Source organism: Apodemus sylvaticus, chromosome 13, assembly GCF_947179515.1.
Source record: "Apodemus sylvaticus chromosome 13, mApoSyl1.1, whole genome shotgun sequence".
In the NCBI taxonomy this organism is placed as follows: domain Eukaryota; kingdom Metazoa; phylum Chordata; class Mammalia; order Rodentia; family Muridae; genus Apodemus; species Apodemus sylvaticus.
In genome coordinates this window covers 74,144,185-74,158,266 of record NC_067484.1, presented here as the reverse complement: position 1 = coordinate 74,158,266, position 14,082 = coordinate 74,144,185, and the positions used below count along the sequence as shown (strand labels likewise).

At 43.1% G+C, this 14,082-nt stretch overlaps 1 protein-coding gene across 4 annotated transcripts in view; it reads left to right on the top strand.

The window, feature by feature from the left end:
* Positions 1–14,082, top strand: part of Sap130 (Sin3A associated protein 130) — a 73,424-nt gene that overhangs the window by 37,971 nt on the left and 21,371 nt on the right. For 3 of the 4 annotated variants that reach the window (XM_052155198.1, XM_052155195.1, XM_052155196.1), the window contains exons 12-15: positions 2,179–2,300; positions 5,061–5,363; positions 6,864–7,041; positions 9,549–9,653. In XM_052155198.1, coding sequence (XP_052011158.1) covers positions 2,179–2,300; positions 5,061–5,363; positions 6,864–7,041; positions 9,549–9,653 — 708 coding nt within the window. The remainder of the gene's footprint in view (positions 1–2,178; positions 2,301–5,060; positions 5,364–6,863; positions 7,042–9,548; positions 9,654–14,082) is intronic. The other variant, XM_052155197.1, reaches the window with a different exon arrangement.

Below are 14,082 nucleotides of genomic sequence, written 5' to 3'. Positions count from 1 at the left end.
TGTTGTTGTTGTTGTTGTCGTCATTTTAATATCAGGAACTATTCAGAATTGGATATGCAGAGTTGATACACTTCAAGGAAACAGTAGACTCAGCAAGATGCTTTAGAGCCTGTGTAAAATACTGAGATGCCAGGTGTGGTAGCACACACCTTAAACCAGCACTTGGGAAACAAAGACAATCAAATTTCTATGAGTTTGAGACCAGTGTGGTCTACATAAAGAATTCCAGGACAGCTAGGATGACATGGTGAAACCCTGTGTCAATAATAGTAACAACTTTGAGACTGTGTCTTTTTATTCAATCATTGTTATTTTTTGATAATTTATGGCTGAATTATGATATTTGCAAAGGACTGACTTTTCTGTTGCTTCTTACATGTCATGGTTGGTTTTCTGAGATGAAGAAACTTTCCTGTATATATTTATTTATCCAAGTTTTAGTTGGTTACTTTTTAATCAGTCTGAACTGATGAATTTAGTTTTATTAACTAGCTAAGGGCTAGGGATTCGTTTTATTCATTGCTGCCACTTGTGTAGAGTTAAAATGGTCTCCTTTGGGGGTATCTTAAGACCGTACTTGTGGGAGTCACCATCTCCCTCCCGCTCTAGCCCATCTTTTATCTCCTACCCCACATATATATATCCATTGAACCCAGGAGGCTGCTGTTTTCCAGGGCTCTTTGGATCGTTTGGAGACCTGATTTCAGTCTTGGCTTGTCTTTTGCTATAGATTGTTGGTCCTCCATGCCTTTGCAGCAGGCAAAGGTCAGAAGTGAGTGACGTTTGAAGACATGCTGATACTTCCAGTTCAACTCCATACCATATCTGTATTCCTTTTCCAACAGTGTAAATCTTTTAGAACTTCTTATAGTTTTACTTAATATATTGCTTTAAAGTCCATCTACCAAGCTAAATGTTCTTATTAGCTCTAAAACTTCACATTCTCTTAGATTTCCAATGCAAACATTTACATCTACATTTCATCTACAAATAGTCAGGACAGTTGTTGTTTGCTTGTTGCATATAAACAGTATCTTTTTGTTTTCATTTATTTAGGAAGTGGCCAGAGTTTTCAATATGGTATTAGTGGGATGACTCAGCACTTAAGGGCTGGCTGCTCTTCAGAGGATCTGAGTTCAGTTCCCAGTAACCACATGCACCCTGCAACCATCTCTAACTGTACTTCCAGGAACCTAAGACCCACTCTGGCCTCCACAGACACTGTGTGCACATGGCACACATGCACACATGCAGACCAAACACCCAAACACATGAAGTAAATGATAAAATGACAACACGGTGTGAGTGGAGATGGTGCGCATCCCTGTCTTAGTCCTGCCTGCATGGCTTCCCTGATAGATTTCCCTCCATCTGTCTGCGCTGCGATCGATAAAGTCCTGGTCCTATTTTAAGGCTTTATTTCATGAAGGGTGTGCCATGTTTTTGAAAAAATTTTAAACTGCTTCAAACAGTTGTTTTCTTTGGATTTTTAAATATGTAAAGCATGAATAGAAATTGTGTTACTCTTTTCTTCCTGTGACAAACTTTGATTGTGATGGACTTGTTTCTCTGCATAATTCAATTTTTTGTACAATCCTTTATTCTGAGTATAGAGTAAAATGTATTTGTCATCTTTTCTCATACTTTCCCTGACCATTTTTGATATCAAGAAAATACTAAGTTCACAAATACAAAGTTAATGTCTTTATTTTCTGGCCTCTGAATTCGTTTCTATAAATTAGGTTTTTTTATGCATGTTTGATTAAATTTTCCAACAAAAGAAATATAACTATCTGTGTTTCAAGTGGAGTAGTCCATTGATTGGCTAGAGAAGGGATCTTGCTGTGGTACCCATGGTCATCTCAAACTCTTGGACTCAAATGAACATCGCATCTCCTGGAGTTTTGTCATTTGTTTTGGTAATTGTCTTTCTCAGAAAACATCCATAAAATTTTAAAAAGTCATCTATAGAGACAGCTGTTGATATTAGTTGACATGGGTACTAATAGTAACCATTTACTCGTTTACAGCTTCTTGGGTTTGCCCTTCGATGTAAGGTTGGGACCCGTTTGGAAGAATCTGTGTGGTGATATGCAAGATGTCAAGGGAGTCTGGGGGATAGGATCCTTTGAATGAAGAAAATAACTTTGTTTCGTGTAATCTGTGCTGTATTTCTAGACCTTCCGTTCCTGTTCAGTTCCAGTACTTCTTGCCAACTTATCCACCCTCTGCCTACCCGCTGGCTGCACACACCTACACCCCCATCACCAGTTCTGTGTCCACAATCCGGCAGTACCCAGGTATGAGCACACGCCAGAGAAGCTTTTGCACATTGTCACTTTCGTCAGCGGTGAGAAAGACATCAGTCAGAGTATTCCCGTAAGAGAGACTATGACTCTAGCTTCTTGCCAGATTCAGATCATGTAAGACTGCAAGCACCTTTAATCAACATTTTCATGATCTATGAAGGGTGGTTTCTTACTTGTGATATTTGAAGTTTTATCCTACCCTGAGAATAATCATGTTAATATATTTTGCTATGCCTTAAAATGATATCATAATTTCTATAAATAAAGTTGTATTCTACAGGGGGGTTTGTTAGTTTTCAGTCTTGGTATATTTAATTCACCAACCTGATTTATAAATACTGATTTATCAAATAATCCAGAAAAGTAAGTGTAGAATTTTGGTTTTGGTTTTGGTTGGTGGGGGGGCGGGGTAGTCTTTGGTTTGCTTTGGTTTTGAGTCAAGGTTCCTCTGTAAGGATCCTGGCTGTCTAGAACTCAAAGTCATCTTGAGTAGACGGGGCTACCCTTGAACTCACCGAGATCTGTCTGCCTGAGCCTCCCCAGTACTGGGAGTAAAGGTGTGCCCCACCATGCCTGGCAAAGTCTGTCTGTCCATCTGTCTGTCTGTCTTTCTTTCTTTCTTTCTTTCTTTCTTTCTTTCTTTCTTTCTTTCTCTTTCTTTCTTTCTTTCCTTCTTCCTTCCTTCCTTCCTTCCTTCCTTCCTTCCTTCCTTCCTTCCTTCCTTTCTTTGTAAGGTTTATTTATGTGTAAGTTTATATACACACATGTTTGAGTGTCTAGAGAAGTCAAAAGTGTGTCTGATTCCTTTGAGCTGGAGTTAGCAGCATTTATAAGCAGCGTGAACATGAGTCTGCTAGAGCAGGAAGCACGCCTAACTGCTAACCATCTCTCTGTCCCTAGAAAAATATTCCTAGCTTTGAGAAAGTCTTGTCCAGAGTGAGCCAGGTACAGAGTTATATTATATATGATAGAATCTCAGCACATAGGAAGGAAACTGAGAGAGGAGGGTCATACAGTCAATATTAGCCTGGGTTACATAGCAACTTGATCTACCTGTGTGACTCTGCAAGACCCAGTCCGAAAAAACCCATCCAAACAAATTTCAGGATGAGATGTGGCTCGGTTGGTAGGGCATTTTTCCAGCACGCACATATGCAAAGCCAGGTAAACCAAGCTTGGTGGTTTATGCCAAAATTAGAAACACTGAAGAATATAGGGTGTCTTCTACATCAAGGTTGTCTGCTACATGGCAAGTTTGAGTCCAGCCTGGTATATGGAAGATCCTGTCTTTAAAAACCAAAAGCCTCAGCAGGTGACATGGCTCAGTGGGTAGAGGTGCGTGTGCTAAGTTCCTGACCTGTGTTTAATCCCCAGGACCCACATATGGGAGTATCACCCGGCCACCACGTATCCCCATGAAGCTCCATCTGTGTATGCCTGAGCCGTAGAGTAGGTCTTGGGGACAGAGACTAACTGGGAGCGGGTTCTCCTACTGTGTGGGTTTGGTGGACAAAACTTAATAATCAGGCCTGGCCATACGTACCCTTACCCGCTGAGGCATCTCCTTGCCCCATTTTTGTGACTTGGAAACAAGATCCCCGTGTTTTGACCTTGGCCTTTTGACCCTCTCCCTTCAGTGTGTTGGGAGGGCAGACATAACCACTGCACCGGGGTTCTGATCTGTTTATTTAATTAATTTGTTTGTTTTGTCACTGAGAGGTGGTAATTTTAAACGTTTTATATCGTTTCACTGAGAGGTGGTAATTTTAAACGTTTTATATCATTTGATTGTGTGTGTGTGTGGACAGTACCTGTATATGAGCACAGCTGCCCACGGAGGCCAGAAGCTGACTTCAGCTCTTCACAAGCTGCAGTTACAGATGGTTTCGAGTCACCAAACTTGGTACTGGGGCAGACTGCTGAGCTGACTCTTTCCGAGTTTAGTTGCAGAGAGTTGTGAACCAAACCACATAGGTGCTGGGAAGCAGACTCAGGTCCTATCAACCACAGTGGGTCCTGTTCGCCACTGCACCATCTCTGAGACTCTCAGTTGGAGTTTTCAGTGTGGCTACTAGAAAACTGAAAATTGTATGTGACCTTAAATCCCATTTGACCAGTACTGGTTTCAAATTTCAGTATTTTCACGACTCTAAAATACTTGATAAACTTGGAAATAGATTCTATCCTTGTCCCCAACCCCACAAGAAAATTCTTATTATTGGTATCACCCACACAAAGACACACAAAATTAGAAGTGCCTTTGACCTTATTTCTATCAGTTAAAGCTAAGATTCGTGACCTGGTCAGCCCATGGGTTATTTTAGAAGTTTTATATTATTTTAGCACTGTTGTCTTGCTAATATTTATAATCTGGTAGATTATTTTTAAGACTGGCTCTTAAAATGTAGCCCAGGCTGGCCTAGAATTCACTTTGTAACTCAGGCTCACCTAGAACTTACAATCCTCCAGCCTCATCCTTTTAAGTACTAAGATTATGAGACCAACTTTAATTTTATTGTATTACTGATAATTTTGCAAAAAGATATTGGTAGGTCATGAAAGGAAAACAATTCTTAGTATATAGTTTTCTGTAAGGAGTATTATAACAGCTGAGGGTTGAACTGAGCCTTGTTACGTGCTAGGTAAAAATGCTCTGCCACTCAGATACACCCCGTATCCCTTTCACAGTGAGGCAACTGTTCACTTTTCTCTTATCTCTGTGTATCTGGAGCTGACCTGTGTTATTTTCAGTTTCAGCTCAGGCCCCAAACTCCACCATCACAGCTCAGACAGGCGTTGGTGTAGCATCTACAGTCCATCTGAACCCCATGCAGCTGATGACGGTGGATGCCTCACATGCCCGACATATCCAGGGGATCCAGCCAGCTCCCATCAGTACACAGGGAATCCAGCCAGCCCCCATTGGGACATCAGGGATCCAGCCAGCACCGATTGGCACCCAAGGGATCCACTCAGCAGCCCCAATCAACACCCAGGGGCTTCAGCCAGCACCGCTGGGGAATCAGCAGCCACAGCCTGAAGGGAAAACTTCAGGTAAATCCAACTCTCTGATAGGAAGTGGGGTCTGGTAGGGGCTGACCAAAAGCTAGCCACACAACCTGGGATCACTCCTTAGCAGAGAGAGAGAGAGAGCTGCCATTTGTGTAAATGTAAGAGGAGAAGTGGGGTTTGAAGCAAGTGCGTGGAGGAAGTGTGCCTGGTTCTTAGTCTTGGCCCTGCCACTGTCCAGCTCTGCAACCTCAGGTAATTCTTTAGTATTTAGTTTCACCTTTCTAAGATGAGTTACCCACAGATTCACATTAAAAATTGTATGTGCGAGTCTCGAAAAGTGTGCACACCTTTAAACCCAGCAGTTAGGAGGCAGAGGCAGGTCGATTTCTGTGAGATCAAAGGCAGCCTGGTCTGCATATGAATTCAAGGACAGCCAGAGCTAGAGTTAGATCCTGGCTGGGAGGAAGCATGGGATGAGGAAGGCAGGCCAGGAGGGAAGTAAACTCTGGAGTGTAAACATTAAATAGAGAGAAGGAACATAAGGGGGAGCCCCCCAGATGCTCAGCGCCTCGGGTACTGCTTGCTCCCCAGAGGACCCAGGCTCTATACCCAGCCGTGCGGCAGCTTCAGGGCAGAGGATCCCACCCCGCCTCTTGGCCGTTGTGGACAGCGCACACACTGTTTATAGACATATATACAGTCACAACACCTCCACGCGTAAAGTGAAAACAGGAGCACATCTTAGAATTAGCATGTGTGATCCTCCTAGTCTGCATTTGCACTCAGTCAGAAGAGCTCCGTAAAAAGCTCAAATTAAAAGATTAAAATTACCTTACAGTGTTCTCATTTAGTTTTTCATTTTCTTGAAAGTTGTATATAAGCAGCAAAACCCTAATGCTCTCTTTTGGGGGGGCGGCGGGGTTCAAGACAGGGTTTCTCTGTGTAGCCCTGGCTGTCCTGGAACTCACTCTGTAGACCAGGCTGGCCTTGAACTCTGAAATCTGCCTGTTTCTGCCTCCCAAGTGCTGGGATTACAGGCATGCGCCCCTATGGCCGGCCTATGTTCTCTTAATATTATTAATGTTCATGACAAAATCCTAGTAGAATAATCGTATAAAATGAAATGAGTCATTGTGCTTTGAAGTACTGGTTAGTTGGATTTTTTTAATGTATTTCCAAAAAGATAAGAGTGTAGTACTATATACCAATCATAACAGTGGTTGACTAAGGCAGTCCTACCTACAGGCCAAAGGCCCATACACCTGAACCATGATACATGTTGTCATCTGCATTGGTAGACTTGGTGATTTTCCCAGTGTGGTAGGCAGATGAGCCTAGTGCTGTTTCTTCTGTTTCCTACCTCTTGAGAATAGGGGTTTTTCTAAGGATCATAGCAAGACTTCCAATGCTAGGCACCCTTACTTCTTGAATTGGGGCATTTGTAACACAAATACCTAATACCAAGTGTCTGTGTGGTGTTTGTGTCTTATGTGGCATTTAGATAAATGTTGTGCTTCTCTCCTGTCCTCGCTTGTCTTTTAGCAGTGGTGTTGGCAGACGGAGCGACAATTGTAGCCAACCCTATTAGCAATCCATTCAGTGCTGCTCCAGCAGCAACCACAGTGGTCCAGACTCACAGTCAGAGTGCTAGCACCAACACACCAGCCCAAGGCTCATCTCCCCGGCCCAGCATACTTCGGAAGAAGCCTGCCACAGATGGGTGAGTAGCCTCAGAAGTGTACTTGGCATAAATAGTAGATTCTTACAGCCAGTGCTTGGAACGGCTTGATTTCATTGGTTACACTTGGAAGTTTCTCCAAGGTGTCGAGAGAGCACAGCAGTCACAAGCATGCCCTACTCTTACAGAAGACCTTATAGAATGCAGCAATATAGCATTCACAAACATAGCCACAGTTACAGCCACAGTTCAGGGGATCTGCTGCTCTCTTCTAGACACTAGGCATGCATGTGGTGTACATACATACATGCAAGCAAAACACAGACATAAATTGTATTTTAAATAAAAATGGTCTCCAAAACAGTTAAGCTCAGTAAACTACATCCTGCTCGGACTAGGCAAGTCAGGAGATAACCATCCCCAGCATACACTGTAGAGTGTGTGCTTTACGCCTTCTCTGTAGGTCTAGAGGTTTCGGTTTGCTTCTGTTGCTGTGGTAAAGACCATAACCAAAGCAACCTGGGCAGAAAAGATTCCCTTGGCTTACACATCACAGCCCACATTGAAGGAAGTCAGGGCTGGAGCACAAGGCTGGAGCCTGGTGGCAGGAACTGAAGCAGGGTCATGGAGAAGCCCTGCTTCCTGGCTTGCCCAGCTGCTCCTGTACAGCCCGGGGTGCTCGGTAAGCCAGGCCCACACATATCAGCAATCAGTCGAGAAAATGCAGACTTGCCGTAGGTCAGTGTTAGGGCAAGGTTTTCTCAACTGAAGTTCCCTCTTCTTAAATGATTCCAACTTTAACCAAGTTCACAAAAACACGCCCCCCCTCCCAAAAAAAGAGCACAAAGTTTAATCCTGGAACTGTTAATATTGCCTATAAATAACTCATTGGGTGTATCTTGGGGTTTCTTTAATGTGAACCTTGTATATTTTTTTCTCATCAAATCTAAATTGTTTCTAAGGACAAGCAGTTTTTCAAGCATATTAAGATTCCTTTTTAGCCAGGCGGTGGTGGCGCACGCCTGTAATCCCAGCACTTTGGGAGGCAGAGGCAGAGGCAGGTGGATTTCTGAGTTCGAGGCCAGCCTGGTCTACAGAGTGAGTTCCAGGACAGCCAGGGCTACACAGAGACACCCTGTCTCAAAAAAAAGAAGAAAAAAAAAAGACCTGTTCACACTGGGCTGGAGAGTTGGCTCAATGGTTAAGAGCACTGTCTGCTCCTCCAAAGGACCCAGGTTCAATTCCTAGCACCCAGCCATCTGTAAATCCAGTTCCAGGAGATCTGATGCCCTCTTCTGACTTCCCAGGGCACTAGACACAAATATGGTACACAGGCATACATGCAAGCAAAACACTCATACAAAATAATAACACTAAGAACCTATTCTCAAGTAAAGTAAATTTACATATCGAAAGATTAAGAATTATGTATTATATCTAATCTCTATTAGTTTAACTGAATGCACATAATCGTGTTTTGTTTGTTCTGTCCTGTGCATATTATGGAAGTTGTTACTTTATCTAAAAGTTTGGTAGAGCACAGAGAGAAGCCTCATCAGTTAAAGACAGAACCTTAGAACAAACACATATAGTAGAAGGACACACACACGATAGTACATACATGTATGCACATACACAATATGGTTTTTTAAAAATCACAATAGTATAAAAAATAAAAGCTTCTTAGGTCCAGTTTTTTATATAGTGATTGCCTTCTCCAGGATCCGTAATTCATAAGCAGATGATTAGTCTCTGCAGGAGCCAGGATGACTGGCGCTCTCCCTCTGTGAGATGGCGGGAGCTCAGTGAGTAAGCACTGGAGCGATAGACTTGAATTCTAGCCTTTTTCCCTCATCCCGTTCTCATCTGGCACTTGGCCCCACTACTGTTTCCAGTACTGTATTAAGGTCACTGCTGACATCCATACCACTGACACTACGGATGTATTCTCAGACACAGCCTTGTGTGGTCTCTATCGCACAACACAGGAGCTCTCCCATCCTTCCATGGTCAGTTTCGTTATGCGGCCTCCAAAACGTTGTTCTCATCTTTCTCAGCATATAAAGCATAATATTGATTGTGAACACCTTATAATGTGTTTTAATAATAACAAGCGATAGAAAGGAATGTCACATGCTAAAAGTAGAAGTGAGTACCGATTGGGAAGGAACTTGCTATATTTTCTAAAAAAGCCATTGAAGCTTAGTGTGGTGACATACATCTATGACCTCATTTTCTCAGAAGGTTAAGGCAGGAGGATCCAGAATTCAGGGCCAACCTAAACTACATAGCAAGACCCTATCAAGAAAGGGGGAACAAAAACTGGGGGGGGGGGGGGAAGCCAATTGGAAGTAATTGATGGGTGTGAAGACCTGCGTGTGTAAGGAGGATCAAAGCAAATCTGGGGCTAACCTGGTCTATATACTGATTCCTAGGCTAGCCAGGGTCGCGTACAGAGACCTTGTCGTTGTACTGCTTAGTGGGTGTGCTGGGCTAACCTTGTCGTGCATTGGACTGCTATTTTCTGACTTTTGTCTCATTTCTTTCAGAATGGCAGTTCGGAAAACCCTCCTCCCTCCTCAGCCTCCTGACGTGGCTAGTCCTCGAGTGGAGAGCTCTCTGCGGAGTGCTTCCGGGTCACCTAGGCCTGCGGGGTGAGCACATCTCTTCTCGTCATCACTCTAACTATAAATTACACATCAGTATGTAGCAAAGAGTGTATAGGAACAACTGCACGTGGGGTTGGGGATTTTGGTACCTCGTTATAATGGCTTCTCATGTTCCCTCACCTGGACACCTCAACCTTGCCAGTTACCAATTGTAGAATTTATAAAGTGACACTCTGAATAGTTAACATCTGCCTTAGAGCATTCTGAATATTTAAGTGAAATTTTTAAAGCATATAACACAGAGCCTGCCTCATAATAAACACCCAATTATTCCTTTTTTTAATGCCACCATAGAGCAGGTGAGAGGTGGCTGCCTGAGTTCCCTTAGCGACCATGTAAAACCAGGCACTGGGTGACAGACAGCTGCATCCATCCCTGATGCTTCAGAGTTGACAGTGAGCTTCAGGCTCAGCGAAAAAAACCTTGTCTCCAAAATAAAAGGGTGTGTGTATGTGTGTGTGCATGTCTGTGTGTGTCTGTGTGTGTAGGGTAGAGCTAGAGAAATTACTCATGACTAAACTGGTGTTGCTCTCACAAAAGGACCTGAGATTGAGTCTCAGTACCCACATAACATAGCTTACAACCTTCAGGAGGCTCCACACTGCACCTCCACCCAGATACACACACTCCCACAGAAGTAAATTAAAAACAAAGTGTGGCTCAGTTTCCTGGTGCACACTGTTAATCCCAGCACGTGGGAGGTGGATGCAGGAGGTCCCAGGCTGGCCAAGACTACACAGTGAGAGGCCCTGTCTCAAAAAAAGAAAAGGAAGGAGAACCTAAAAGTTGGGGTCGGGTGGTGCTGCAGGAGCACTTGCTGCTTTTTGCTCTTGCAAAGGACCTAGATTCAGGTCCCACACCCACCTGGTGGTTCGTGTCCATCTGCAGCACTGGTCTTCATCCAGTGCCCTCCTCCTGCCTCTTTGGATACTCACTGGGCAATCAATGTGGTACATTTACATCATGCAGACAAATATTTATACACACAAAAATAAATAAAAATGTTCTCACTACAAACAGAAAGTCATTTATGCTTATGTTGCAATAGTTTACCACTAATCCATATCCAAGAGAGTCAATGAATTCAGAGACGTTTCCCAATATTAAACATACAAAAGCTAAGGTGGGAAGAGTGGGTCCTGTCTGAGAAGGGGTACGATCACTTGCCAGGGCGTGTGGTTTAGTGGTTGAGCACTAGACTAGCAAGTGAGAACCTGTGCTTAATCTCCAACACTGTACACAAAGCGTAATCATGGAATAAATTAGTTACCCTGGCTGCTGTGTTCTTAATTAGAGTGTAAAAGAGCAAGGGTGAAAGCAAGACCACCAAAGAACAGATGGCAGACTTCATACCGTATCATGAAGACGAAGCTTTAAAAGCAAGCATGGGGCCTGGAGAGATAAGATAGTTGAGTGGTTAAGAGCACCAACTGCTCTTCCAAAGGCCCTGTGTTCAAATCCCAACAACCACATGGTGGCTCACAGCCATCCATAATGGGGATCTGTGACCCTCTACTGGTGTTTCTGAAGGCAACTATAGTGTACTTACATATAATAAATTAATAAATCTTAAAAACAAAACAAAAAAAAAGGACTATTTAAAACCAAGCATGGTACCACAAGCCTTTAATCCCAGCGCTTCCATAGAGGTAAGTGGGTCTCTGTTGTGAGTTTGAGGCCAGCCTGGTGTATAGTGAGTTCTAAGCCAACCACATTTATAATGGTAAGACTTTGTCACAAAGCAAAACCAAAAAGGTGGTTTTGGTGGGATGTTTGTTTTTTCCAGTATTAGAAATTAAACCCAGGGCCTTTTGAATGATAGGCAGCTATTCTGCTGTGAATTATACACCAAACCAGGTATTAGTTTTACATGAAATACATTTTTTGTTGTTGTTTATGTGCCTGTGTTTGTCTGTGTGTATGAATGTGCACCATATGTGTGCCTGGTATACCTGGAGGCCAGAAGAGATGGTTGCATCCCTAGAACTGGAGTTACAGATGTGTGCTATCTTGTGGGTACTGAGAACAGCCCAGATCCTCTCTAAAAGCAAAGTGTTCTTCACCACCAAGCCATCGCTCCAGCCCCTTTTTCTTTTTTTTAAACACATTTTTCATTGTATAAAGTACATATTTTCTAAAAAGTACTGTGGCTGTTAGGTGTTTCCTGTTGTTAGGGTTTTGTGGGTAGTTGTTTGTATGTGTGTGTGGTTGGGTCTTTCCCTTTGTTTTGTGACAGGATTAGGGATTGAATTTATGACCTCAACATCCCAAGCTCAGACTCAGCTGTAGCCCTAGACAGTAGTTTTAAAGTCCTAAAAATCTATCTAGCCCTCAGAAATGGTAACCATGCTGTGAGGTGGCCAGATGTACCCTGAAACTAAGAGCAGTACGGAGGGCTGAGAGAAGAGATGTGTGTGACATCTGTCCTGTACTGCACATGGTATGGGAAGTTGTGGAAGTGGGACCCACACGTAGGAAAATGGGGTTTTGGTTGGTTGGTTTTGGTTTTTTGTTGTTTGGGGTTTTGGGGGGGGTTGGTTGTTGTTCAGTTTTGTTTTGCAATGATCAGTCTGGTTGTGTGACATCTGCCAAGAAGAGAGCAGTTTAGATCATGAAAGATGAGCTGGAGTAGCAGGCTGCCCACACTCACACTGAAGTAAGGACGCTTCCTGTAAGTGGCTGGTGCTGGGGATAGATGAATGATCATGAAAAAAACAGTGAAGATTACTAAACTCTAAGGACAAGGCAACACATGGGTAAAGGTGCTTACCTTGTCAACAAGCCTGACAACCTGACCACATGGTTGAACAAAGAGAAAAGCAACACACACACACACCCACACAAAATAAGTAAATACATTTACTTATATAATTGAAAATATAACTAAAATATCTCAATAAACAAAATATTTTCTAATTTACTCGCTACTAACATCCACAAGAGAACAATTAAATTTGTAATAGAACACTTCAGGGGGCTGGTGGCCTGGCAGGCTGGCTCAGTTGGTAAAGCACTTACAAGAATAAAGACCTCATTTCAAGTCCTGAATCCATGTTTTCAAAAAGCTGGGTGCTTTAATGCCAGCCCAGAGGAAGTGCAGACAGGAGGATGGGCTTGCTGGCCAGCCTAGCCTACCTAATAGGTGGTTCCAGGCCAGTGAGAGAACCTGCCACAAAGGACAGTAACACCCAAGATTGTCCTCTGACTTATACACACACGTACACAACACACAGTTATATATGCATGGGGCGGGATGGCTGGAGAGTGGTTAAGAACACTGACTGCTCTTCCAAAGGTCCTGGGTTCAAATCCCAACAACCACATGGTGGCTCACAACCATCAGTAATGGCATCCAATGCTCTCTTCTGGTGTGTCTGAAGACAGCAACAGTGTACTCATATAAATAAATAAATCTTTGAGAGAAAGAGAGAGACACAGAGAGCTCTCCAGAATGAATTTAAGCAACTTAATGAAGTTAATTTTCTTTCTACTCCACTTCACTAAGACTCTCATGTACCTAGAATCACAAGTGTTCACTACCATACCCAATTTTGAATATCCTTAGTAGTAGAGTATCGCTTATTCATGCCTTGTACCTGTTTCTGTATTTACTTGAGTTTTTAATTTTTTGTTTTTAATCCACTTGTTTCCAGACCAAGACTTGATGTATATATAAACAATCCTGCTGCTTTAGCCTCCCAGGCTTTCGGATTATTTATTTATACCACTGTTAACAGTTTGGTTTCATTGACAATCTGATACTACCAGAGTTGCCCAGGAAGAGGGAACCTCAATTCAGTAATTGTCTAGATCAGATTGGCCTTGTGGACATGTCTGTGGGCATTGTCTTGATGGCTGGTTGATATAGAAAGACCCAGGTACCATTCCTGGGCGGCTGGTCCTGACTAGATAAGAAAGCTGAGCACAGGCAGTGGACGAGCCAGTCACCAGGGTCCCTCCATCATTCCAGCCTCGGGCTCCTTCCTGTCTGGAGTTATTGCTCTTCCACTGACGGATTGTGATAAGTATAAACCAAATAACACTCCCCGAGGTTGAGTTCAGTCAGTGTTTTATTGCTACAGGAGGCAAATTCAGACACCTACTCTGGTCAGTTTTTTTCCCTATTTTACATCTTATTTTATTTGGGGAAAGGTGTGTGGTGCACATGTGTTACGGCATCTATGTGGAGCTCAAAGGACAGCTTACTGGAGGAGTCAGTTTACTGCTTCCACCATGTGGGACCGGGGGAATCGATTTCAGAGTTTCAGACTCCATTGCAGTCTCTGACCTACTGAGCCCTCATACTAGACCAGTATCCACTGTGTTTTGACAATTCAGTGGTGGTATTACATGCTTTCCTAAGTGTTGAGTTTAAAGAATTCTTTATATATTCTGACAATGATTTATTTGTCAG